This window comes from Dromiciops gliroides, chromosome 3 (genome assembly GCF_019393635.1).
Source record: "Dromiciops gliroides isolate mDroGli1 chromosome 3, mDroGli1.pri, whole genome shotgun sequence".
Taxonomy (NCBI): domain Eukaryota; kingdom Metazoa; phylum Chordata; class Mammalia; order Microbiotheria; family Microbiotheriidae; genus Dromiciops; species Dromiciops gliroides.
Window position 1 is genome coordinate 579,047,656 of NC_057863.1, and position 27,941 is coordinate 579,075,596.

General features: G+C 40.1%; 1 protein-coding gene across 1 annotated transcript; it reads right to left on the minus strand.

Annotated features, from left to right (window-relative positions):
* CCNA1 (cyclin A1) lies at positions 1 to 26,494 on the minus strand. Its single transcript, XM_043996654.1, has 10 exons — positions 26,292 to 26,494; positions 25,318 to 25,438; positions 24,732 to 24,917; positions 6,868 to 7,120; positions 6,550 to 6,674; positions 5,578 to 5,801; positions 3,639 to 3,843; positions 2,514 to 2,627; positions 1,463 to 1,596; positions 1 to 236 (listed from the first exon to the last, which is right to left on the minus strand). The coding sequence occupies exons 1-10, from the start codon at positions 26,297 to 26,299 to the stop codon at positions 185 to 187; spliced, it is 1,422 nt and encodes a 473-aa protein (XP_043852589.1). The 5' UTR covers positions 26,300 to 26,494; the 3' UTR covers positions 1 to 184.
* Between the last annotated feature and the right edge of the window lie 1,447 nt (positions 26,495 to 27,941).

Here is a 27,941-nt window from a genome sequence, read left to right on the forward strand (position 1 = left end):
TTTTTATTTAAAAAAATAGTCTATATTACAAGCTACTTAAGTCTCAATGACCTTTAATACATATACATCTTTAAAAAGTGTCAGCTATGTTTAGCAACACTTGCTGACCTGACCTGCAGTGCCCTAGAAAAATACAAAGATCAACACTGTTGATCTCAAGATTAAGTGCTTTATTTCTGGGATTCTATTTCAGAGGAAGAACTGCAGGTGGTTCCATAAGGGAGACATGCAGGTACCTGCAATGAGACCACAAAACCAATTTGTAATCATGGGCTAAAGACTACAGTTCAAAAAACTCATCTGGACGGCTTAAGTCAGAGAAGAGTAGATGTAGCAAGCATTGGTACATTTAAGCCATATCTTAGTCAGCTTACAATAATAACTTCTAAAGGGTCCCCTCCCTGCCACCAGCCCCAAACCCTCAAAAAAGAGAGAAATAAAAAGGAATATCAAGCCCAGGACCTAGGCTTTACTGATCAGCTCTTCCTCCTTTAAATTTAGCCCATCACACTTTATCTTCAGCCCCAAAGATGTTGTTCATATCCTCTTTACCTAACTTCCCTGATTTGTGAAGTCCAGCTGGAGTCACTGAGCCTCCTGGACCTCTCTACTTCAGGTGCCAATTTCAGTCTGAGTTCAGAGATCACCCACAACTGGACTCTAGGTATTTCTATTTCTCTCCTTTCTGTGGTGACCACTGTCACTAGGTCCCACCCCCCCCTTCCCTATTTTTTTCTTTCTACTTTGAAGCACAAGAGGGTATTTTCTAAGGTTTATTAACAAAGGAAAGGGATAAGTACAAATTCAGAAATACAGTAGGGTAAGGCAATTAGATTTGTATATAGTAAATTTATACTTTCTCTTAATTAGGTTACCCTTAACTTCCATTCTACAGTAAAACATTCCCTCAGGCTTATCCTGTCTATCTGAATTCTCTTTGGCCCTGGTGGCCTCAGACTTTCCCTTCTGAACACACCTGAGCCAAATTGGGGATTGCCTACTTGAGCTGTCTAAACCAAGATCACTGGTTCATTCTTCCAATCCCAGGTTCACTCTCAGCCAATCAGGGAGCCTCTTGATGGTATAGCAAGCTCATGGTGTTCCACCCAGTCTGGTGCCATCACTCAACTAGGTAGCTAACCACACCTCTCCCCACCAGGAAACAAACAAGGAATATAAAAACAGGTAAATAGAACAGAACCCATTCACCTCAAAATTAAAATCACAATTTAATCTGACATAGGTCATCCCCAAATGCATATGCACATAAAGACAACCCCATTTTCTATCTAACTTTAGAGTTAAGTGGGGCCTCTCCACTCAAATTGCCATGGTTTAAAGTTTAATGTGTGTGATACTGGCTGCAGAGAGACTGTGCTACTTCTAACTTTGATGGTGGTGTGACACACATTCAGCTTTTACTGAAAGTGATCCAGGACACAAGGAAGTTTTAGAAACTTACTTTGATGCCTTATACTTTTCTCTAATTGCTTGTTGAGGTCGATGGGGGATATCAAGGCATGCTCTGTGCAGCTCACTCAGGCAAGGCACTATTTCACTTAATGAATACCCAGTGAAGGCAGCCAGGGTTTCTGGCTAATCAGTGAGGAAGGAAAAAAAAAAAGACAAACTTGCTTCATAATTCTAAAAATGAAAATCTACAGATAACTCTGATGACTACGATAGGTTGTGTATATTGTCACTATTGAATGTGTGTATATGGTAACACAAAACACAATTATTTTCTTTTATAAGACTGATAATAAATGAATGAGGAAATTCTACTAGAATTAATTTTTCTTGTATTTTCGAGGGAAGGTAAATACATTCTACCAGTTTCTACTACTATCTGCATAGATGGAGGAGGCAAGTTTCCCAGATGATGGAGTACTCTGCCCACACATACAACTGTTAGAGGGCTCTCTGCTAAAAGCAGAGCACTTTTAGAAATACCTGACTTGTGATACTATTTTTCAAAAAACAGAATCTCTTATTTTGGCCATGATTACTATGTCAGATCACTCAGATGAAGACAAGCTAGACCTACAGAGTCTAAGGTCCCTTACATATATATTTACACATATCTATCTATAGGTATACACACGCATAAACAAGTGCATATATGTGTGAATACTGTGTACATATGTATAACATGGGCACAAGTATGTATATGAATACATACATGTGTATAAATACATGAAGACCCAGAGAGTTAAAATGTCTAAATGGGCTTTAGATTCAATCAAGGCAGGGCTTATTAATTTGAGCTCCACATACTACACCCCAGGGCTCCATGGATAGATTTCTGAAAGGGGTCTGTGAACTTAGATGGGAAAAAAAAGATTATATCTTTATTTTAATAAAATCAGTTTCCTTTGCAATCTCATGTATTTTGTTTTAGACATTTAAACACTGTTCTGGAAGAGGTCCACAGATTTTCCCAGAATGCCAAAGGGGTTCACAACACAATAAAAGTAAAGAACCACCCCTGATCTAGAAATGTCATTTCTTACCCAGAAGTGCCGGTTCACAGTGTAGTTTGCCAGACAATAAGCCGCTGCAGCAATAATAGAAGGAACATATTTCAAGAATGGGTCAGCTTCAAGGAGGCTAAGTTCTGCAACATACTAAACACAAATGCCCATCAAAACTGTTAAATGTTATTGACATGAATAAATACCCAATTGGTTTCTCATTGTAAGATTTACATTGCTGGTACTAAGTTTTTAATTCCACCCATCAGAGGCCCATGCCTTCAAGTTAGATCGATCCATGATGTACTACCTCGCTGTGGGGATAGTCAGCTCTCAGAATCCCCTATGGCCCCCACCAACCAAAACAATGGTTAAGCTGATGGTCAAATGAGAGGCTATGTGGATCAGTATGAAGTCAAAATGGGTTACCACAATGATAAAGACACTGATACGCCAAACAATATTGACAAAATCAAACTATCATGGGCTACTTCAACCTAGTAACAGTAGCTTTGGGGGGAAAAAAAGGTAGCAGTCCAGCTATACCCCTACCTGGATAGTAAGCCACAGCCAGAAAACAAGCTAGATTTTAATATAGCTATTGTTCACCTGCATAAACCATATGACATCATTGAAGATGTTGGGGCAACGTTCTAAACAGCAGGTAACTTGGAAGCTTTAGGTCTTTGCCATCTAAATCCTACATAGCATATAAGGATAGATGAGGAAACAGAGGTAGACAGGGTTAAGTGACTTACCCAGAATGGCACAGCTAGTTTCAGAGGTCATATTTGAAATCAGGTCTTCCTTATTCTGGGCCTGGACACTCTATCTACTGTACCACCTAACTGTGCATTTAACCATGTTAGAAAATCCATATAGAAAGAAAATCTAGGGGCAGCTAGGTGGCACAGTGAATAAAGCACCGGCCCTGGATTCTGGAGGACATGAGTTCAAATCCAACCTCAGACACGGGACACTTGCTAGCTGTGTGACCCTGGGCAAGCCACTTAACCCTCACTGCCCCCCCAAAAAAAGAAAGTAAATCTAAACCCCTACTCAAGCCCATGAAAAGGATATGAGAAGCTCTGAGCAAAAACAGAGATGTCTGGGGAAAAAAAACTACTTATAACTTCCTTGATCTTTCAAAGTTGCTTAGCATACCTTTGCCAGGTTCTCAGTTCTGAGACACACTCCTTGCTTCTGTAAGTACTGAAGAAGAAACTGGTTCGTGGTGGGTACCGTCAGGTCAAAAGCTAGCACTTTCAGGAGCAGGTGCTCCATTCTTAAGAGCTGCCGTTTGGTGTAAGTGTCATCTGTTATGTAGACAAATTCATCAACCTCTGGTGGATAAATCTCCTCATATTTCCTGAGAAAAGCCAAGGGTTTCACAAAGATAAATATTTTAGAAATAAAATCTCAGGGCAGCTAGGTGGCACAGTGGATAAAGCACCAGCTCTGGATTCAGGAGGACCTGAGTTCAAATCCAGCCTCAGACACTTGACACTAGCTGTGTGACCCTGGGCAAGTCACTTAACCCTCATTGCCCCAGAAAAAAAAAGAAAAGAAAGAAAATTTCCCTTGTTTTTACTCCACTCACATCTCCTTTCTATTCTCTACAAAGCCTCACCATTTAAACAACAGGTTTTACCAATCAATCTCTAAGAAGTTCCTTCAGATGGGAACCATATTTATCTTTTTATCACCTTCAGTGTCTAGCCTGTCATCTCATTCATAACAGGACTTTCAACATCTGAATTTCTTTACATTCTATCTTCTTACCCACTTGAATGGCACAGGACAGAGGTGAGGATATTTCCAAACTAAAAAGTTTGACAATGTGAAGTTATGCTTAGGAAAACAAGTAGTCCCTTTTCCAACTCTTACACAAAGTTCTCAACCCTTGGACAATGTTTTCTGGCTGACATAAAATCCCATTATGATTAAATTCCCTGAAATCCTCACAAGAAGTTTTGTTGCTATTATGGAAAAATGATGATCAATTCAATTGAACCTCAATTCAAATTAACAAGTGTATAATACATAAAGGTATTGTCTCATACACTGGGACTACAAAAATAAAAACAAAACAATCTTTGTTCTCAAGGAGCTGCCATACCCCGAGCATCAGAGAAGGAGATTATTTGATGACCAGATTTTTTGTAGTTAAATATTAAAAGTGATTTGGGCACACCAGGAGAAAGGTTATATATGCACTGCTATGCCTAAATCCTTCATTCCATCTGACATAGGTCTTTGTAATGTTGCTTTGGGGAACTTTTTTTTTTTTAATTTCCAGAGTTGGAATAAAAAAGTAGCACATTCTTTAATATTTTAAAGTTTACAAAGCACTTTCTTCACAAATCTCCTAGAAGATAGGCAGTACAAACATATTCCCATTTTATAGATGAATAATGAAGGCTTCAGAGGTTCAGTACTTCATGGCTACGCATAGGTCAAATTAAGGACCAAGTGGCCCTGAAATTGCATTTCAGGCCATGTTATAAATGTTATAAATCCTGTTATGTTATATATGTATATATTTATATGTAGGTATAATGTTATATGCATAAATCTTGTAAATACTGTGCTCTCTATTACAAAGCCATGCTGATTCCCAAATGCACTTGCCTGAATTTTTAAAAAAGGAAGTTGAAAGGTAAATTGCCATTTAATAGCATAAAGACAGGTTGCAAGAACCCACTAATATCTTGCCACACTATTATACTGTTTGTTAGCCATTAGTAATTCTGTATTGACTTTTAAGGGCCCAGAGAAAGTACTTCTTGCAAGTCTTGCCCATTATAATCAAATCATTAAGCTGCTGTTGCCATGACACATTTACTCAGACATCATAAAACTAAATTCAGCATTAGCAAAATTATTTTTTATTGCAGGCCAACAGCTGCCTTACTTAGGTATGAAGTATATTAAGTCAGTGTGCTATTAAAAAAAAAAAAAAGAAAAACTCTAAATCTAATCCCACAAGAGGATTTTTTCTTGTGGAACTTGAGAATATATCTTAATTACCAACTGACAATGACCAATTGACTTGAGATCTCTTCAACAAAAAGTAGCTATAAAAGTTACATAAAATACTTACGAAGCCAACAGAATGGCTGCTGTTCCTACAAGCTGCAATTTCCCTCTGAGAACAGACATGCACGAAAGAAACCTGTCCAAGAAATTGACAGCCAGGTACAGAGTTTCAGCTCGAAGTTTGTATTCTTCCCCAACCTCAACCAGCCAATCCACTAAAATGGTACGCATTCCTTCTGTGATATCAGGCTGCTTCCTCATGTAGTGGGCCTTTGGTCTGTATTTCATCTGTTTTTTGATAGAGTTTTGATACAGTTCAGCATGTGCTAGATGAGAGAAGGCATAAGACCACAACGAAGGAGCTGTGGGTTGTTTAGTTTAGAACAAAAACAAAGAACCTGAAATAAGCAGGTTAAGAAGGCAAAAGATTAAGGATATGGCTTGTTCTGTCACTATCACACATCCAAAAAAAATCCTTACTGTTTTAAGTTGGAGTGTGAGAGAGGAGGTGCATATGGAATGGAGTTATCTGGACCATACCTACTCCATGATGTAATAGAATTTAAAAGGAAGTAGGAAAGAAACTGATCACATGGCTGTTTCCTACAGCATGTTAAGGCCTCTGGTTTTATTGGTGAGGGAACTCCCTCTACCAGCACAGAACCCAATTCATTTATAATTTAGGAATTAAGTCTCAAGAACTGACTAAGGCTCAGAACTACTTAGTACTTGTCAATGGTCATATAGCTAGTAACTATCAGCCATGAGATTCAAATTCAGGTCTTCCTGCCTCCATGCCCAGGCGTTACACAATATGCGAAATGTTAAACTCAAGTTTCAAGCTTCAAAGTATATAACTGCAGGTCCAAGTGAAGAACCCCTCCTCATCCCATCCAACATTTTCATAAATGCAATCATCCCATAACTACTAACACAACCAATGGCTAAAGCTAGGAAACTACTGGTGGCCATAACCAACTACTGACAACATCAAGGATCTGGGGTTGCTGAGAAAAAGAAAAGAAGTGCAACTCACTTCAGCTTCTCTAAGGTATTGATGGATTTCTTCAGCATATTCAGTCACATTTATTACATCTGTACCAATATCTAAATGATCCTCAAACTGTGATTGCAGAGATGTATCCACCAACATAGGAGAAACTGCACGGGTTCAAAATTCAGTCAGATAAGTCATTGACAAAATGGTAGCCTCTACAAATCCTCCCCAGTTAGAAGTCTAGAAGTCACAAGAGAGCCTTTTCTTCTTTGTACTCGACATCACTAGATTGAGAACTTAAAATGTCAAAGACATCATCAAAACAGGGTACTATGAACTCAAAGCAAGGAAAATTACCTGTGCTAAAATCCAATAGGAAGTGGAGGTCTGATTTCATGGTGCTGGTGTCCGCTTCATACACATCTTCATATGCGATCTCTTCTCTAACAGTGCAGCCACAACTACATGTCTCCCCATGCTCTGGTTCATCTACATAGATATCGAAACCTTGTTTGGCTGGCACATGGACCACACAGTTAGAAATTAGTTTCTTTCCAGCAGGAGGGAAGACATTTTCTGATCCAGAGAAGCACCTAATGGTTGCAATTCCCTAAGACAAAACAAAAGAGTTACCTTCTTTTAAGGTAGGAAATAAACCAGTGTAAGCTACTTTGGTAGGGGACATCACAAAGATGTCACTTCTGAGTTCTGCCTTGTAAATTAAATGAGAGGAGGCAATGGTTATTGTGAGACTGCCTCAAAAACTAGATAAAGTGGATAAAGGACAGAGTCAGTGGCAACTATTTCTGGAAAGTTTCATTCAGAGAATGAAACTTTCCATACTTGCTTCCTACATAATACAAAAGCAAAGTGATACCTAGAGATCTGGGTGTACAGAAGTTCACACTGTGTTTTCTGCTCCCAAAGCCAAGAAAATTGAGATTGAGAAAGAGGTAATAAAAGAAAAGGAGGAAAAAAAACTACTAGGTCTCTTCCATACCTTGTTCTATACCCTTCTCTAAGTGATTCAGCAGTAAAGTACTTCATAGGGTCAAAAAAAACCCTTTCATTGGAGGAGGGAAGACAACATAGGATAGATTTCCAGGAGACTCTGCAAATTAATAGATAACAAATAGCTTTCCTCAAGGATGACTGAAACAATTCCATGTGTCATTTTCCTCACAGACACCAACTTGACTGTGTTGCTCTCTAACCTTAAATAAGTGATCTAAAATTGATCTAAACAGAATCCAATAAAGAAGGTAAAATAGTTTCTTTTACCTGTCAGAATAATCCTTCCAGGAAGATTAGCCTCAACTTTCCCTTAGGGAGGGGAAAATTCAGAAGTAGATACTAAACAGTCTTCATTGAGGGCCAAAACTTTAGGTATATTCTAGCCAGTTCCATCATTACCACAGCTCATCAATAAGCATTTCAGTATTATTTCCCTGCACTGCTAGAACAGCATCACTTCATTCAGTTGCAGAAGAATGTTTAACTTTAAGCTAAAACTGACATTTTGCCATATAACAATTTCTCATATGAGTGGAATTACTGAACACTTAAGTTTCACCAAACACGGGCTTTGGCCGATTTTTATCCATCTAAGCACCACTAACTTAATCATGTTAAGGATAAAGAAAATTCTATCAAAGCACCTTGAAGTAAAGTGAACACTGATCTGGAACTCAAAATGCCCCAGTCTGGGCTGTAACATTAACTCTATAGCACTGGACACATCAGTTCCAATAGAATGCAAGCTTCTTGAGAGCAAGATATCATTCATTTTTGGCTTTGCACTTCTAGTACCTTGCACAGTGCCTTGAACATGTGCTTTAAAAATGTTAAACTATAAATATTTTAGTACACAGAATGTAGGAAGCTATTTCTTACTCTTCCTTTATCCAAAGGGGTATAAGGCTACAAGTAAAAATTAATGGGCAAATGATGGGACTGTACTCTGACCAAAACACTAACAGAGAACACAAAATAAGGTATGACTACAAAGTATAAAGGAATGTGTGCCACCACATGTAGGACACTTGCTGTGCATTGACCCCAAGGAGTAATGAAGCTATAAGCCTTAAGCTACAACCAGTCCCATTAATTAATAGTGTTTATCAAGCAGGCAAAGGTGGTTTAAATTGGATAAAAAGGCATGAAAAGGGGAAAACTACCTATATTTATCTCCAAAAACCAGATATGATAAAGAGTAACAGCTACAACATGAGAATAGGGGCAGCTAGGTGGCACAGTGGATAAAGCACCAGCCCTGGATTCAGGAGTACCTGAGTTCAAATCTGGCCTTAGACACTTGACACTTACTAGCTGTGTGACCCTGGGCAAGTCACTTAACCCCCATAGCCCCACCAAAAAAAAAAAAAAAAGAAAAAAAGAACATGAGAATAGCAAGATAAGAAATTTAAATTATTCACAATAGATAATATCCAAGAAAAGAACTAACAACCAAATTTCAGATGTCTACACACAAATGCATGAAATATGAATAACAAGCAAGGAGGACCAAAAATGCTAACAGAAAGAGGATGTGAATTCCACCTCACAGATTTCACTGCAACTTGGTAGAACTGGACTCATGGTTGAAATGAGTATGAAAGGATATAACTTATTCAGAAGACATGGGCTAGATAAAAGGGGCCATGTATTCAGACAATAACTCATTTCAGGAATTCAAAAATAAAGGAAAGGAAGGCACAGTGAAAAATTTTTTGAGTGAGGATGAATGGGGCATAAATAGAATTCTAAGATAAGAAGCAAGGTTACATAATAGTTCCTATGAAAATGATCCAGCAAGTTTAGTGCATTGTAACCTCAATACGTCAACAGTGTGAAATGGCAGCTGAGAAAATGAAGCAACCTTAAAGTATAGTGCAAGGGATAACATCCAGGATGAAGGAGGAAATATCCCAACTATACTCTGCCCTCATTGTTGTTTGCTTTTCATTCCCGAAGAGGACCATGACGTCAGGGTGATGCCATGACTTGCAGTGGATTGGATTTAAGTGAGGGAGGGCTGTGCAAGGTCATCAATCTCACTTTTTCCTCCAGAGCCATCTGTGTCCAGTGACAAGACATATAACAGGATAACTGGAGATGGCCCCAGATGTTTAAGGCAATTGGGGTTAAGTGACTTGTCTAAGGTCACACAGCTAATAAGTGTCTGAGGTGAGATTTGAACTCAAGTCCTCCCAACTTCAGGTCCAGTGCTCTATTCACTGCTCCACTAAGTGCCCCCACTGTGCCCTCAGACCACATCTTAAGTACTGGGCTCAACTGTGGGCATCACATTTTAGGACATTAATAAGCTAGACCAAAGCATCGAAGAGGGCAATCTAAACTAAAAAGCCCAGGATTCATGCTATATGAGGTTTAGTCAAAGGAACACGATGTTGAATCAACAGGCATTTATTAAGTGCCTGTATCAGGCATCATGCTGGTCACCGAGCAAAAAAAAGACAAAAGCCCCTGACCTCAGGGAGCTTGCCTTTTAACAGAAGACTACATGCACATTTATAGGAATCTACAAAACAAATACAAGGTAACATGGTGAGGAGACAGGAAAGCTTTCAAGTAGAAGGTAGCGCTTGAGATGAATCTTGGGGAAAAAACAAAACCAAAAAGAGAACTGCAAAGAGGTAGAGGTAAAAAAGGAGAAGATTTGAAACCTGGGGACCAGGCAAATACAAATGCACAGGGATGATGTCTTATATGACATTCAGGGAAGAACACCACTAAGGCTAGTTTGGCTGGAGTGGAAAAGAGTAATACGTAATAATGACTAGAAAGGTAGGATAGGCTAACTTGTGCAGAGCTTTAAAAAAAGGGTTTATATTTGATGCTAGTGGTAACTGGGAACCTCTGGAGTTTACTGAATAAAAGGGTTACATGGTCAGTTCTTTAGGAAAATCACTGGAGAAGATTCAGAGGGACATGATACCTACCTGTAAGATTCTAAAGAGCCAGTACATAAAGGAATAATCTTTTTCATTTGTTTAGACTTTCAAGAAGCAAGTTGATGACAACTTCAGTGGAGGGGTGGGGCAAGAAAGAAGCAGTAGTGAGCATTTAAATAATGCTTTAAGGTTTGCAGTATATTTTTAAAATATCTCATTTGAGCCTCACAATAACCTTAAGAGATAGATGTTATTATCCAATTTTACATATAGGGAAACTGAAATAGCTCATGGTTAAGTGACTTGACTAGCGTCACACAGCTACTATGTGTCTTAGGCCATATTTTAACTCAGGACTTCCTGATTCCAGGTCCAGTTCCCTATCCACTTGCATCACTTAGCTGCCTTAGGCTTGATGTAAATAAAATATAATCTCAGTGAAACTATTTACTTTCCCAAAGGCAAGCCTGGAAAAGGGCAAATAAACTCACAACTAAGAGGCTAGATATGGTAACACATGACATAAAGAAAAGCACAAAAAATCTCATGAGGCCCCTTTCCATTTGTGCAGAAAAGATGAATCCTTACCACTTTTAGGCTGGCCATAAACAGTAACTTAGCTGTTAATACATTCAACATGAGATCCTCCAGAAGCCAAGCCATATTAATCTTGATGTCTCTATAAACAAACCCCGAAGACAAAGGGATGATGCAGCTAAATGGAAAGATGGCTCAAAGTTTCTCCTCACAAAGAGGAATAAAGTATTGGCAGAGGTAGATTTATGGTCATCTAAAGGCTAGAAACATCACTTCATGAGACATTTGGTCATCTCTTATTGCAGTGCTTATGATAATTATTAGCAAAAAGATAACTGTGAAAATACTGCAATGTCTACAGTATTGAATAAAGTGGAATACTAGAAAAACTCTACCAAGAATTCATTAAGATTCTCCAAATCAAATCAGCATATACTTTGATGCTCAGTGCCTTCAATGCAAAAGGAGGCAGAGGTAAGAACAAAAAACAAATCTGTTAGAAAAGAAGTATGGGATAAAAGGGGCCAAAGAATTATTAAATTGCATACATAAAAATGAAGTGGATTGAATTTTAAACAGGAAGCAACTCATTAATTACATGGTTAGAAGCCAGAAGACTAAAAATGAGGAAAAGATAAAGTACACAATTAAATCCACCCAAACCTGACCTATTTAAACTAATTATTGAAGTGAAAAAATGAAAATGAGTAGAGGACAGTCAATATTTCCATTTCATATATATTTGATGCAAACTGACTGCTATAATAAACAGTCACAAGTCTACCTTATTCAACAAAAACTTGATCTACTTACCAAGAAGATGCTACAGCTAATGACAAAACTAGTTTAGAACATAAACTTTGTTTATTAAAAAAATAAATAATAATAATAATAAGGGGCAGCTAGGTGGCGCAGTGGATAAAACACCAGCCCTGGATTCAGGAAGACCTGAGTTCAAATTTGACCTCAGACATTTAACACTTACTAGCTATGTGACCCTGGGCAAGTAACAACCCTCATTGTCCTGCAAATAAATAAATAAATAAAATTTTAAAACCTTGTTTACAGAAAAGGTTAGAGTAATTCTATGTGCGATATTGCCTCACAACAAAAGACAGTAGAGGGGAAAACATAAAAAAAAGTTTGATGAGAAACTCAACTAAAAGTAATATCATGCTACCCCAAGAGAAGCTAAGGATGAAACCAGAAGGAAGAGAGACAAAAAGTAGAAAAGATCTGTGAAGATTTAAAAAAATAATAATAATTCTTGGGGCAGCTAGGTGGCACCACTTGTAGTGGTGAATCCACTGGCTCTGGATTCAGGAGGACCTGAGTTCAAATCTGGCCTCAGACACCTGACACTTACTAGCTGTGTGACCCTGGGCAAGTCACTTAACCCTCATTACCCCGCAAAAATAAAAAAAATAAAATAACTAAAAAAATAATTCTTTCTACCAACAATGACAGTAAAACCCCTACATTTAAATTCTAACATCACATTCCTGAATGAACTTTGAGGATGTGGAAAGAGCACTGAAAAAATAAATGTGAGAAAAGCAGATGAATTATACCAAATAGATTAGATAATAGAGGGTGTTGGAAGACGATTCTGTTTTAAAGTAGTTGAGGAATCAATTCAATGTATCTCAAGGAGAAGATTCCAGAAGGATGAGGAAGAATAACCTTATTACCAGCCCCACCACTGGTAATAGGATGTTATTAACTATCAGCTCATATGCCCATCCAAATACAATTTTAACAAGAATAATCTACATATGTATCAAGGTCATCCTTGAAGGTATTCGGAACTAGATTTCACATAATATCGATAGAAGTCCACATTTTTATTTTCTCATAATTGACTGTAAGACCACAAATACCCATGAATGTCTTAATTATTAAGAAGACTTCTTTCCCACAAGATGTCTCCCATTCAAGTAAAAAATAATATAAGATTCCTTGAAAGTCATAACAAATAACTTTGCCCAAAAGTGAGGCATAAAACAGGGAAGTCTCCAGCACAGTCTCAAGTCTGAAGTTCTACAAATGCTCCTGTTTACAGATCATATTTTATTGTTTGCATCAAGACCTAGACCACTGTGTAACCTCCTGAATGAATCCTGTAGTCACTTAAGTGTTTGATCTAACACAGAGGAAAAAATAAGTGGATGAAGAATCTCTCTCAGCCATTTAGAAGGATGCCTATCATCTATAACTCATCCAAAAGTAATTATATTTTGGTTAGGTAGTGTGAATGGACCATAAATTGGGCCCAGAATTAAGCAGAAAGGACAAGGGCCATTGGACTAACTTTGGGAAATGGCAAGGTTTGGGGGTTTTTTATTAATTCCCAAGCTTTTTCCTGAAAAGGGGCCCATATTTTTAATAACAATATTCTTCTAGTTATGTTTATGAATTTGTACCACCAGCCACTACAATGAATGGAAGGAACAAAGATTACCCAAAAGGCTATAGAGAACCATACAATAAGTGGGAGTAGGATGCTACATAATGCAAACAATTATGCAAGAGAAGCAATGTAGCAAATGTAACTTAAGAAACAAATAAAAAATCAAGATGGGGCAGTCACATGGTAATAGTGAGTAATAAAATAGATGGCTCATCTGCTCCACTGGTATTCCCATGATACTGAATGAAATCCCTCCTAGGTTCTCAGCACTTTGGGTGAGCCCCTTGTGATAAACTTATAAAAGGACATGGTTATACTTGGGACAGGCACATATTGGTGTCCATCTGCAATGCTGGAGGAAATACCCATGATACTAATGATCTGCTAAGAGTAAAAGGAAAAGGAGTCTGCTGCACCTCAGGATCTTGTGTATTTTTCTTCACTGGAGGTTTTCAAGCAAAAGCTAGATGACCACTTCAGCTACGTGGTAGTTCACAACACATCTCAAGGACTTCCAAGCTAAGCAGTCCTGACATAATTCATCCCAGAAGACTCACTCAGAGAGGGAATATGTTGAAAAGAGAAAGTGATATGAAAAAGGAGGTGCCCCAGAACAGGGATATTTAGATAACTTTATACTTTCGGCTGGTGAGAAAAACCAATTTGATTGCTGATTTCTAGGACATATTCAGATTTAGGCAGCATGGCAGGAAGGATAGAATTCTGGGTTCAAGTCTCCCTTCTGATACTCACTAGCTGTGAGACTCTGGGCAAGTCAATGAATCTCCATGAAGATACGATAATTCCCTAGGACTTACCTAATTTATTGACAAAGTTGGTTCCCATGCCGACAAAAAAATTTACACATTTAGCATATTTGGGTAAAGGATAGTTTGTGAGCATTTTAAAAAGGAGTGGTGATCAATGAATGCTTCAAACAGATAATGCCAGATTAACTTAATTTCTCTTTTTGACAGTGTTGCTACTAAATGTGTCGATAAGGAGAATGCTTCAATATATATTTCATCAAAATGACTCAGTCTTTCATCTTTCTATCTTTGCAGACAAGATGGAGAAACACAGCATAAATGACTTGAAACTGGCTGACTAAACAAACACAAAGAACAATCTCTGTCCTCAGCCCTGTGCTATTCAACATTCTAATCAGTGATTTGGATGAAGGCACGAATGGTATGCTTACCAAATTTGAAGATGACATGAGACTGGAGAACCGCTAACACTTTGGATAACAGATGGTCAGAAACCAAAAGGACCTCTACAGCCAAATCTATTAAGAGGAGATTTAACAGGGATAAAATCAAGTCCTACACTTAGGTGCAAAATACAAACTTCACAAGTACAAGAAGGGGAGACTTGGGTCTAACTTAAAGCTTATGTGAACATGATCTCTGGGTGCTTAACTGTAATAAAGATGACATGAGAGTCATAAAAAACTATAGTAATCTTAGGATGTAAACAGTATCCAGAAGAAGGAAAGCAATAGTTCCGCTGAAATATGCAAGGGTCAGAATACATTTGGAATATTTTCCCATTCTTTTCATCACATTTTAAGGACACTGACAAGATAGAAGGCACAGGATGCCAAGAAGACCCAAGATCATGCTGTGAGGAACAGTTCAAAGGAGGTAGGTGGAGGTGCTTTGCCTCAAGAAGAAAGATTAATTAAAAGTCGCAGTGAAGAGCAGTCGATGTAACCAAAAGCTTCTTGATAATTAAGGCCATCCAGAATTGGAACAACATGCCTCAGGAGCACTGGGATCTCTAGCCTTTGGGCTTAGGCAAGGAATTGATGGCTATTAATAGCTTTTCCACCTTTGAAGCATCTACACTATAGCAACAAGGTAAGGTTTACGTGCTGCTTATTTCATACCAGATAAACTCTTGTACTTCTGGCAACTTTCAAAAAAAAACTATTCCTTTTATTCATCAGATCCAAAAGCAAGTTGCAGGGGCAGCCAGGTGGTGCAGTGGATAAAGCACCGGCCCCAGATTCAGGAGTACCTGAGTTCAAATCCAGCCTCAGACACTTGACACTTACTAGCTGTGTGACCCTGGGCAAGTCACTTAACCCCCATTGCCCTGCCAAAAAAAGAAAGTTGCTACTTACACAAATAACAAATAACATCCAACTCTCATATCAAGACAAATAATAGTCTGATGCTCAATCTTCAGGTTAGAAAGCAAATATTTAAGTGCACAGGAGACGCAAAAAGAGAAAAAGCATCCTTGCCCTCAAAAAATTTACAATTTAATGGGAAGGTGGGAGGGGGAGCTGGGTAAGAGAAGGAGAACCCAAGATTCTCTTTTGTATTATGTGTTTGTGTATCACACACAGACACACTGTCCCAAAAATCTTAGTGTAGTCTTAAGCTTTAATGACTTCAGAATTCCAAATGCTAAAAACTTAAAATGGGAAATTTCGGTGGGAAGGGGGAAGCATCATGGAAGAAGGCTTTATAGAGTAAGTAACATCTGAACTAGACCTCTTAGAAAGGAACGAAGAGCCAATGAAGAGCCAACAATCACACACCAAAACAGTGTAGGGTAGGATGTAGGCCTGAGAGCTGGGCTGGATGATTACATTGAGCTAGCTGTTGTGTGGCCAGAATAAAGATGTGCAGAGGAATAATGAGGGGAATGGGGGTGGGGGGCAGAAATGGACCATGGAAGGGAGAGAGCAGAGACAGGTTAGAGTATTTGCAGATATAGCAGGAACTAAAGATTTCTGAGAAGGAGAGTAACATTTTTTAAACCAGAAGATTTACCAGCTGAATGAGAGATGGCATCAAGGTTAAAGACTAGAAGTAGAAACAGAGGATAGTCCTAGTTATGGTCAGTTAGGAAGTGACTACAATAGCCTGAGTGAAAGGCAATGAGGCCCTGAACAACAATGGCAATAGTGTGAGTGAAGAGGAGGGAGAATTGATAAAGGTTCATGTACTTAACTATAGTTGTAACATAATTTAAGCTACTCTAGCAAAACTTAACCTTTTTTTCCTTCATTCATGAAAAGAAAAAGAAAAAAGCAGAGTTGTCTGAGCTATCTCAGGAAATAACCAGAAAATATAAATATTTAGTAAACATAGCAGGAATTACCAAGACATATTAAGTCACTCTAAGGTGCTCCATTAGGAAGCTCAATAATGCTATGTGGCCTGAAGGTCAGAAGATGAGTAATTTTACAAATTTGATCTAGATTTATTCCAAAGAAAATTCCATTTGTTCCATTAAGTATTTTGTGGATTATTTATTTGAAGTTAAAGTCTACTTCAAAAGTGAATATTTGGAGCTTTTTTCCCTTTTAGTTGGCATATAGAAGTCTGTGATTTATGCATCTAGTTTAAAAGATTTCCTTTGGGTATTATGGGAAAATAAGTCATGTGGTAAATAGATATGGTGCTAAAATAGCAATCTGACAATGGCAGGGTCATTCATAAACCATGATTAATGTCTCCATTATTCCAAGTGCTCTACTAGGGCTAGACCTGTCATGTTGTTGTGCATTTGGAAAGAGGGATAAATGTAAATTCACAAGGATTAGATCCAGTAGTTACACTGACCTCAACATACAGCTGGGTAAAGTTTAAGTCTTTTAAGATACTTCAACTGAAGACCTAAAGACAACTTAGGATATTCAAGAGTTAAATGCACAAGTCAATGATATGTGGAGGTTATTGGGTACTCAGGTTACTCTTCTACAAAGGCTCAACTGAAGCACTTTGAAGGCAGAACACTACTCAGTTACCAGCAAGAGGCAGTACAGCTTCAAGTATACACTGCATCATATATCTAAAAGCTTCAATTGTAGCTTACTACATCCTAGGTCCTAAGTTCTAACAACTAGATTTTAGCCTTAGACAAGTTGTGTAGCCTGAAACTTAATTTCCTTAATCTGTTGAATAAGGATAACTCTACTGATTTATCAGATTACTATGTTAAACCATTATGTGTGTATGTGTGTGTATTTGTGTGGGAACTTTCACATCAGTTTTGTATTACCATTAGAAAAGAAAGGAATAAGAAATAAGCATTTATCAGGTGCCTACTATGTGCCAGGCACTGTGCTAAGAGATTTATAAATACTATCTCATTTAATCTCCATGATATCCTCTCCAAGGCTGGGATGTAGGTGCTATTATATCATTTTATAGTAGAGGAAACTGAGGAAGGTGAGAGCTAAGTGATTTGTCCAGGGTCCCAAAAGAATAGCATGATGGGGTTTTTTTTGTTTTAAATTATTAATCTTCCAGATTTATTCATGAGAATGAATCATTGAGTTTCAGGTAAAGGCAAGCTTAAGACTTTTTCCCCCAATTATCTCCCTACTTCTTAATATAACATTTTAGCATACTAAGCACCATGGGGGATACCAACACTTGGTCATCACACCTTTAAGCAGTTTATGACAAGATAAAATACACAAATATCTTTATACTATAAAGGCTCATAATAGTGTATTTAAAAGGTGATAGATACTTCAAGAACTCAGAGGAAGGTTGCTTCCAGATGAGGGAAAGGAAAATCATAGAAATGGCATTTCACTTGGACTTTATAGCAAGGGTTCTTAATCTGAGGTCTGTGAATAAATTTCAGGAGGTCCATGACCTAGAATGGGAAAAAATAAATCTTGATTTTCATTAACCTCTAACTCAAATTTATAATTTCCTTCAACTATTTAAAAATGTTCATCTGAGAAGGAATTTCATTGGCTTTATCAGACTGATGAAAGGGTCCCTGGTGCATGAAAATGGTTCAGAGATTCTGCCTCCAGGAGGCAAAAGATAACATTCCAATCATAAGGCAATAATGAGGCAAGTTAATCAAGTAGAGAACGCTCAGGAAGAAGACAGTCCAACCTGATATAATTAAGAGTATGTGAAAGGTGAGAAGGCTGGGAAGGCTGGTAGGGGTTAGACTGTAGAGAGTCTTGAATCCCAAGCTGAATAATAAGGATATTATTTGGGAGACAAATGAGGAACTATTGAAGGTTTCTAAGTGGGGAGAATAGTGATAAAGTCGGAACTAGAAGATAATTACCGACAGTAGGGTATGTGATAGTTCAGAAAGAGAAAGAAGAAAATTATTAAAGATCAGATAACAGGCTGTTGCCATGGACTAGACAAGAGGAAATGAAATCTGGAAAGATGGTGGTTCAGCAAAAATGGAAACAACCACCACCACACAGGAGACCAAAAAACGTCAATAAAACTTACTAGATGCAGGGGGTCAGAGACTGAAAGAATCAAAGATGCCAAGCTTTAAGCAAAATGATTGATTGATTATTCCATTAAGGGACAACAGTTGGCCTGTGTGGAAATGACTTTGGAACTGGTGGTAAAAGTGTTTCTTTTAGCCAGCTGTAGGTTGTTTTCAGGACATCCTGGTAGAGATGGAAAATCGGGTAGGAAGTTGAAGAGTTAAGAACAACACTAAGCCTTTCTTACACATAGTAAATGTCTAATCAATGCTGAACTGAGCAGACTACAGTTCAGGAAAGGGGCTGGAACTATGAATCAAACAGATGAAATTGCACGGGACTAAAGCAGCCAAGGGTTAGAGCCTTAAAGCAAAGCTACATTTAAGAAGCTGAAAGAAGAGACAGCGGGGAAAAATAAGAAAGAATGATAAGGATGGGAGAAGCAGGTAAGAAGGAAGATGTTTTGATATTAAACGCTGTAACCCTTCAAGAAAGTGGCTTCCACAGCAAGCAAGCTAGCCAGCAGCTCAGATTGCTGAGTTAAGGGGCGAGCAGGTGGTAAGTGGTAATACTGGTCATAATTATTTCTAGAAATTTGGTGGCAAATAAGGACAGGAGAATGGGACCTAAAAAAAAAAAAGTAGGATGGTGGGAAGGGAAGGAGAATTGAACCTCTTAGTAGGCAAGAAGGGAAGGAAGAAGTATGTGGTCATGGGAAGAAAACTGAAGTGAAAGTCAGAAAACTTGGGTTCCAATCTTGACTCTGCTAGTCACTACCTGTGTGACCTTGAGCAAGATATTTGATCTCTTGGCCTCAGTTTCCTCATCTGTAAAAATGAAGGGGTTCGGTTAAGTGCCTCCTAATGTCTTTTCCCAGGTCTATGATATTATTAACTCAAAGAAGATAAAGAGATTGATGAGGTAAGGGATTAGCATAGAACAAGGGGTATAGATCAAGCAAACAGTTAACACATAGGTTTAGCACTTGGTAAGGAGGCATTTATGAAACAGGGAGAGAGGGGATATGAAGTTTCCTCAACTTTCAGTTCTTTTCCACCTTCTCAGATCATTTGAAATCATAAATTCTCTATCGCTCCTCTGAACTGAGGACTTTTTTTCCCTTTCTATTCTATCAATAAATTATTTGTAGGCTCATTTGTCTCTCCCTATTATCACATAAGCTCCTTGAAAAGAATCTTGATAATTATGTTGTTTTTTTTCTTCTGTGCCCAGTAGGTAAAACATCAAATAAATGCTGGTAGAATGAACTAAGAGGTATTCAATTATTGAAGGGCCAGATAAATCTGTGGTTTATCTCAAGTGAGTACAATTAGATTGACTTTCTTCAACAAGAAGGGAATAGGTATCTTTCCTCATCCGTGAAATGAGAGATCTGAGGATGGCCTAGCCTAGGCATGAGGCCTACCAGCTGGTGCCCCAGTACAGGCAGCAGAAGGTACTTTAGGAACCACTTTGCAGAACAGTCTCCTAGCCAATAGATTAAGAGCAAGCATTTCCCCCCATCTCTTACCAATGACTAACAGAAAATGTTGGGGTTCAGAAGAGGCAAATAAGAAAATTAAACCTTCAGCTCTGCCCTTCCTGAGGTTACCTCTACACCTCCCCAATTTCAACTTTTTGACCTCTTTTAACTTCTCAAAGTTCCCCCAAGTTTCCGGGAAATTGGGGGTAGGAAAGGATTGTTGTTGTTAGGCTTTTTTTAGTCATATCCAATTCTTCATGACCCCTTTGGGGGTTTTCTTGGAAAAGATACTGGAGTGGTTTTCCATTTCCTTCTCCAGTTTATTTTAAAGATTAAGAAACTGAGGCAAACAAGATTAAGTGACTTGCTCAGGGTCACATAGCTAGTAAGTGTCTAAGGTCAGATTTGAACTCAGGTCTTCCTAACTCCAGGCCCAGTGCTCCAGCCACTGTGCTGACCTAGGACAGGATTACTAGATTAAAAGTAAAGTAAACCAAACATGAGGAGGGTAGGAGAGGGCATATTTCTGGGATGTCAGACCTTCTCAGGAGTCCTGTTCTCTGAATCTTTTCAGAGGGCATAATGCTGAGAGAAGAGGTACAGAGGGAACATTAAGGAAGGCAAAATAGGAGAGGAGCCAGGGCCATGTTTTCCTGGGAATGCCTCTGCCTCCCCCATCCTTAGAATTTTTTATTTCTCTGGAAGCTTTGCCTTCTTCTCTCACTGCTTAAGAAGGGAGGTGGGGTGCTGGGGTAGGAAGGAGAAGATGAAATGACTGAAGATCTCCCTTCTTACATTCTTGTACTGAGTCAAGAGACCAGGGGCCTCCTTGAGGGTAAGGAGCATCTTTTTGTTTATTACAGGGCCTGGAACATAGGTACTTAATGTTTATTGACTGACTGGCTTGACATACAGGAAAATGAGTTTCTGGTCCCTGCTCTGACATCAGTTGGGTCTGTTTCCACTTCTGTAAAATGGTAAAGTTGGCCTAGGTGATCTATAAGGCTGTTTAGTTGACAGTCTGAATCCATGTTTGGGGGATTGATCTCAGCGCAATGTCAAGTTCAAAATTAAATTAAATAACAGAGTCTTCTTCTATGACCTCAGGGCAAATCATTTTCCCTCCCTCCCATCCCCATTTCCTCTTCTGTAAAACCTGGAGTTGATCAGACTAGACAATCCTTAAGGTCCCTTCCATCTCCAGTATATTTTGAGGGATGTGAGGAGTTGACTTCAAGCCCTCTTTCAACCTCCCCTACCCCCAAGAAGCCATCTTTCCAGTAAATCATGCTGTTTTGGGTGTCAAGTATGAAGAATAATTATTCCTAATAACTAGGCGGTATGGTTTGTCTGAACAGGAGGGTATGGGGTATGGACAATAAGAAATTAAGAAATGCTAGTTGGCCTGGAGGGAAAGGGAGAGAAGTCACAGAAAAAGCAGATGGTGACGGTTCCCTAGTAAGAATCTACCAATAAAAAGTTAAAGTTACACCATCTTAGTAAAGATTATACTTACCAAGCCCCTTCCAGACTGCCAGTATGGGACATTCTCCCGTTATGCTGGAAATACTTGTATGTATGGATGAACATTTATTAAGTGCTTACAATGTACCAAGCACTAGACAGCAAAAGGAAAAAATGAGTCATTCCCCGTCCTTAAGTTCCCTACATTCTAATGGGAGACAATACATATATGGGAACTGCCAGGGGAGGGAGGGAAGTCCAGTGACACAAGAAAGCAGTGAACTGGAGACTGGCATATCCTTTCCAGAAGCAAAGATGTTGTTGCTTTCATTTGTACTTCTTTCTATTCCAATACTCTATCCTACCTACCACGTAAATTTATAGCCCCCAAAGTTACTTTTCAGTCCTCCACAAGCAGGCCACTAACCAGACACTAAATACTCTCTTCAACCTTATTAGTGATCTTAACTAATAAATCTAATTCCCTTTTCTAAATCCAAATTCTACTTTACTTCCCTATAGTTTTGGATTTTTGTTTTGTTTTGTTTTGTTTTGTTTTTTTAGTGAGGTAATTGGGGTTGTGACTTGCCCAAGGTCACACAGCTAGTAAGTGTTAAGTGTCTGAGGCCGGATTTGAACTCAGGTACTCCTGACTCCAGGGCCGGTGCTCTATCCACTGTGCCACCTAGCTGCCCCTCCCTATAGTTTTTTGAGTGACAGTTACCACCCCCAGTTCCTCCAACTTCTTGGATGTCTCTTACTCTCTACTTTTTACTCACTTCTCACTCTCTCTTTTGCTAGTTCACACCCACTAAGTTTGAGGGTGTCCTAAGGTTCTGTCCAGGGATACATTTTCTGCTCTCTATACATTCTCTTTCTTGGTGATCCCATCAGCTCCCAAAGTTTTCAATTACCATCTCGATGAAAATGACTCCCAAATCTATCATTCAATCCACAAATATTTATTAAGGACCTATTTTGTGCCAGTCAGTATTGACACAAATATAAAGAATGAAACAATCCCAACTCTAGAATATGATTATATTCTAATGACAGAGTAGTACATAGAAAAATATGTACAGCATAAATAAAAAGTGAATATAGAGATGTACAAAGTAGTTAAATACAAAGTACCTTGGGGAAGATATTAGCAATTGAGGAGATCAAGAAAGGAACTGCTAAACCTAATCTCTCTCCTGAACTACAATGCCATGTTATTCCAAAACTCAAACTCTTTGAGGACATATTGTTTTCTTTTTCTTTGCATTGTTATCACTTAGCCCCATTCTGTGAAAATATTAGGAGTTTAAAGTTTGTTGATAAGTATTGAATTGTTGGAGAGTAAACACTCCACTCATGCAGCAGAGATGACAAAAGAAGAGTTTTGTTTGGGGACAAGATAGTAGTTTCATTTGGCTAGGATATAAAATCACTGAAGAATAAATAAAATGAAATGTTATTTACTGGAAAGGGGGCAGAAGCCTGACAGTGGAGAGCCTGAAATGCCTGTAGGAAATGGGAGCCAATAAGGGTTTTTGAGCAGAGGATTAATATGGTCATCACAGCAATACCTTAGGAATATTTTGGGGGGAAAATATACAGAGAATGAATTCTAGATTCATGACTTTGGGACAAATTGCTGTCCCTTTCTGAGAGGGAAATGGACATAATCCCTAACAGGATTACGCGGAAGATCACATACAACAAACACAGAATTACTGTTCTTACTTCTAAATTAAAGGTGCTGGAGCTCCTGGTATCAATGTGGCTATCTGACAACCCCAAATCCATTGCAGCCTGTGGTATAGCCTAAATCAGCCCTCTAGTTCTACCCAATCTGAATTTAATCTTTCCTTTTTCTTACACTAAAAAACAATCCCACCTTGATCAAGGAGATGCCTCAGGACTTGACTATCTATACTCCAAGAAGCCTTCCATTCTTTCTCCTTCCCTCAAGGTAGTCATCCCATCCCAGCCATCTTATCCACAAGTGTGATATATTAAAGGAGAATTCCCACAGATCAAAAGCAAAACCAAAGTCACTCAGAGGAAAGAGGGGAAGGGCACTCAAGATAAGTGATATTCATGCAGGGGTGCCAGCATAGAACGAAATGTGGTAGCACGGAAAGAACACTAGTCTAAGGTCTTGTCTAGTCTCCATCAGTATCTGTATAATAGTAACAGCACTTATTCTATAGCAATTAAGTTTATCAAGACCTTTTCTCACAAAAGCCCTGGGAGCACATTATCAGAGCATCACAAAACAGAAGAACATCAACTGTTTGTTTTGGAAGTTTTCCAAGTAAACCTGGGACCTCAAAGTTTGAGCTAGTTGTATACTCCCCAGTAATAACTATTGAAAGCTACTTTTTTTTTAAAGCAATAATAACTAGACTAGGAGGGAGGTAGTTGGCACAATGGATAGTGTTCAGCCTGGAGGCAGTAAGAGCTTAGTTTAAATCTGTCCTCTCTTACTAATTATGTGATCTTCATAGAGCCACTTAATCTCTGCCTCAATTTCCTCAACTGTAAAAATGGGGATAGTAACAGCACCCTACCTCTAAGAGTTGTTGTGAGAATTAAATTAGATATTCGGAAAGCTCTTAGTACAGTGGCTAGTATATGGTAGGTGCTATACAAATACTTATCCCCTTCCATACCTTTCTAGGAATTTGATTTGATTTCTGCCTGTATTGTTAAGGTTTTAGTCAGTTCCTACTATCTTCAAGGGTGTTTTGTTTTGTTTGTCCCGACTTGTGATTTCAGCAGTAGGAAGCTCCTGGTTAAGAAACTCCCTCCACCAATGTATGTCTTCAATTAGGGAGCTGCAGACCCAGAGTAATTTAGACCCTTGTGTGGCAGTCTGGATTTGAACTCATGTTAACCTGTCATGAGGCTAGATCTATATCTACCATGAATTACAACACTACCAGTTTTGATAACTCCCCTTCGAGAAATCGTCCAGACTTTGTGCTGTGGCTTACAGGGTTCTGGGACTACATTCATCAGTCAAGAACTCTATCATATCTATTATGCATAATGGCAAGCAAGAAGCTCTCAGAATTGTCACAGGAATATTTTAAAGTGGAGAACTAAAGTTTAACAACAGTACTAGTTAGTCCTTTAAAAAAAAGGCAACAAAAGATTCAATCGCCTCAACCAAAATGCTTGATAAACAAGGGCTCTGGAAGTTACCTGGCCACAGGTCCTCCTGTATTGCCCATTTTCAGTTAGCAGCCCTAGCACAGTTCTTTGTGGGGGGTCCTGGATGGGCTGGGCTCTGGCAACCACCTGACAGATCTCCTGGCTTCGGGCTGCGGGGGCCAGAGGAATCCTGCCCTTGGAGATGCTGCGACGCATTGCCTCAGTCTCCCTAGACCACTGTGAGCAGGGAGAGATAGTTAAACCAGATAATCCACCCTTTCCATTCCATTCTCCTCCCCAGAGTAGCCACAGAGCGGCTTTCCTTCCTCCAGTAAAGCAGGTACTGAAGTAAGAAAGAGGCAGCATCAAGGGTCTGGAAAGTGTTTTGGAATAAAGCACACCGGAATGTGTCTCTTGCAGTCCTCCATGAGAGCTGGAAGAGAGAAGCTTTGAGATATGCACTTTATGTTTTACACAGCTTCCTCCTAGAAAGAGCTTGCAGCCCAGAAATCGTTTTCCAGCTCAGGAGTACTAAATGTTCATTTTATTTGAACGTCTCTCTTATCGCGTGTCTTTCCCTCCCCAGCCCCGGGAGCCCTCTTCCACACTCCCGAACACAAGGCAAACAATACATTACAACGTGAAGGTCACGTCCCTTCCTCGGACACCGGAGTGGCACTGCTCTTCGGCCCTCCTCCCACCGACCAGAGAGGAGATGCCCAAACCAGCTTGGAACCCGCCGCGCTCGCTGGTCCCGCCTGTATATATAGACCTTCCAATTAACGAGTGCGCTCAGGGATTGGGACTGGAGGGGCTGTGGGTGGGGCCTGGGGAGGGGGGTGGGGGAGGGGAGGGGAGGGGCGGGGAGTGTTAATAGATTCCAGCCGGGGCGCTCAGCGCCAGCTTCCCACAGAAGCTGCCCAGAGGGCTGAGCACTAATTACTTTCAAGCCACCCGCGTCTGTTGAATCGGGCCAATCGAGGGCGCGACCGGCCCTCGAGGTAGCGGCTTCCATGCCAACCGAAGCGGGCGTGCTGGGAGTCAGAGGAGCATCGCCATGGAGACCTCAGTGGACACGCTCCCCGCAGACCCAGGGCTACTCTCGGGCGTTCTGGCTCGGGAAGCGGCGCTAACGGGCGGCGGGCGGCGGCCCGTCCCCCGCGCTGTCAAAGCCTGGTGCCTCCCTGGGGCCGGGCGCCCCACCCCCCGGGGCCGCCAAGCCGCTGGCTTGGCCCGCCGCCCAGTCTCCTCCTCGTTTGGGGTGGTCGCTCAGTGATGGAAGAGTGCTCTCGCCTCGGACCCCTGCCCTAGGCTTTCCGGAGCTTTGGAAGGGGCAGCCTCTGTGATGAGCCCGTTCCCCGCAACAGCTGCGAATTCCCTCCTCCAACGTTTTTCCCCAGCCTGCCCCCGAGGCCCCAGAAGCCGAGAACTTTGGCTTGGAAGAGCGACGCGAGGCTCCCGAGGCCGTGAGGCCGGGGCCAGCCTTGACAGGGAAGGCCCGAGGCGCACCCAGGCGACCGCTTTAGGCCAGTTAAGCCCAAGCACCTCCTCATCCCCGCCCCCGCACGCAGTCCGCTCTCTCCAAACCCCCACCCCTCGGGACCCACACACCTATCCATCCTCCTAGGGAGCAGTTCAGGGAGGCAGCAGTTCAGGCAGGGGCCTCACGGTCCACGTCAGTCTCATGCATTCAAAGTGATTTCAGTACTTGGACAGTGTGTATGCCGTCTGAACTCCCAGGTTCCATGCCGGTGCTGCTCTGTATCGGATGCGGAGGCCTCAAGTTTCGGGGATGCACGTGGCGCCTGAGGCCTTCCTCCGGACGCATCCTGGCCCTCGCAGCGTAAAGGGGCGCCTGGAACTCAGTGCTAGTGTCCCCAGGAACAGGAAGGAACTCGGAGGACAGGAGCGAGGCCTGGAACTCTCCGTGACCCCTGGAGAGCGGAGGGAGGAAAGGACCCTACAGTGGTCCATACCTGGAATGCTGCGATTATTACATGAGTCCCACTAGCCCAGATGAAGTGATGCACTTGGACTGACGAGCCTTGAAGGCTAGAAGCATCATAATAATGAGCAGTATCTAATAATAATAATAGCTAACATTTATATACCTTTCTACATGTATTGTCTCATTCGATATTCACAACTCAGGGAGGGAGGTGCTATTATCATAGCTATTATCCCTATTTTACAAGATAAGGAAACTGAAGTGGATCACAATAGCTAAGAAATGTCTGGAATGATTCATAACACCAAGGTTAGCTGTCTATCCACCAGGCTACCTAGCTATTCATTTCCTCATTAATTTTTGAGAAACTTGCAAAATCTTGAAGACTTCTAGTTCTTGCTAGTATCTCCAAAACCAGAAATACTTCTCCAGATTGATTAGAAAGGTATCTTTCTAAGGAGTGTGCAGTCTTTTTATTATTATTATTTCTTATTCAGCTTAATTATTACATGACCATCATTCATCCTAAGCTAGCTGTGTGATCTAGCTTCACTATAGCAAGTTCCACTCTATTAAAACAGAGGAAAGTTGATTAGGGGTATTGCAGAAAGAATTTATTGAAAGCCAACAATATGACCTCTAAATTTTCTTTCCACTCCTCTTAGTTTTGTAGGGGAAGGGAAGGTTCTTCAGGCATCTTTATTTCATCATTTACAACACAATAAAGTAAGGATCAAGAGGCTTTTTAAATGTATCCTAATACATATGATTTGTAAATATAAACAGCTTTTTAGGAGTCTGGAACAAGGAGTCTGAAGAAGTTATATGATTTGTTACCTTCACTTAACTGGAATATGTATGTTTGTGCCTCTCAACTTCAAAAGAACAGTCAACTAACGAGTTCAAGAAATTTAAAAAATGGCATTGTACACGTGTAGGTATGGAGGCTAGTCCACTAGCACAAAGCCAGCAGAAGTCTTCTGCAGACCAGCACTGAATTGTTGGAGGACAAAGACATTGGAATGCCCCCACACTTGCCAATGTACAACTGCACTTAGTCTAGGGTCAGATGTCACTTCAGTAGGGCATGGCTCAGCTTTCCTACCCACAGCATGGGAAAGAGCCAATGTGGATGGGCAGTGTTCCCAAATTCCCTTCATCACAATTATTCTGCTCATGAGAAACAGCAGTTTGGATGTGTGCTTCTCCACCAAACTTGAAACAGCTTCAATAAGAGCCATATCTTCTCCTAAAGTGGCCCTAGCTATCTAGGGCCATCCTGTTTCAAATTAGCATCTTAACCACTCTATCTA

Excerpts from the sequence above, each read along its gene's own strand:
- CCNA1 (XM_043996654.1), bottom strand. Across the intron at positions 24,918-25,317 it reads AGGGACGTGACCTTCACGTT|TGGTCTAGGGAGACTGAGGC; the intron begins GTAATGTATTGT and ends CCCTGCTCACAG. Across the intron at positions 6,675-6,867 it reads CCTATTGGATTTTAGCACAG|TTTCTCCTATGTTGGTGGAT; the intron begins GTAATTTTCCTT and ends GAACCCGTGCAG.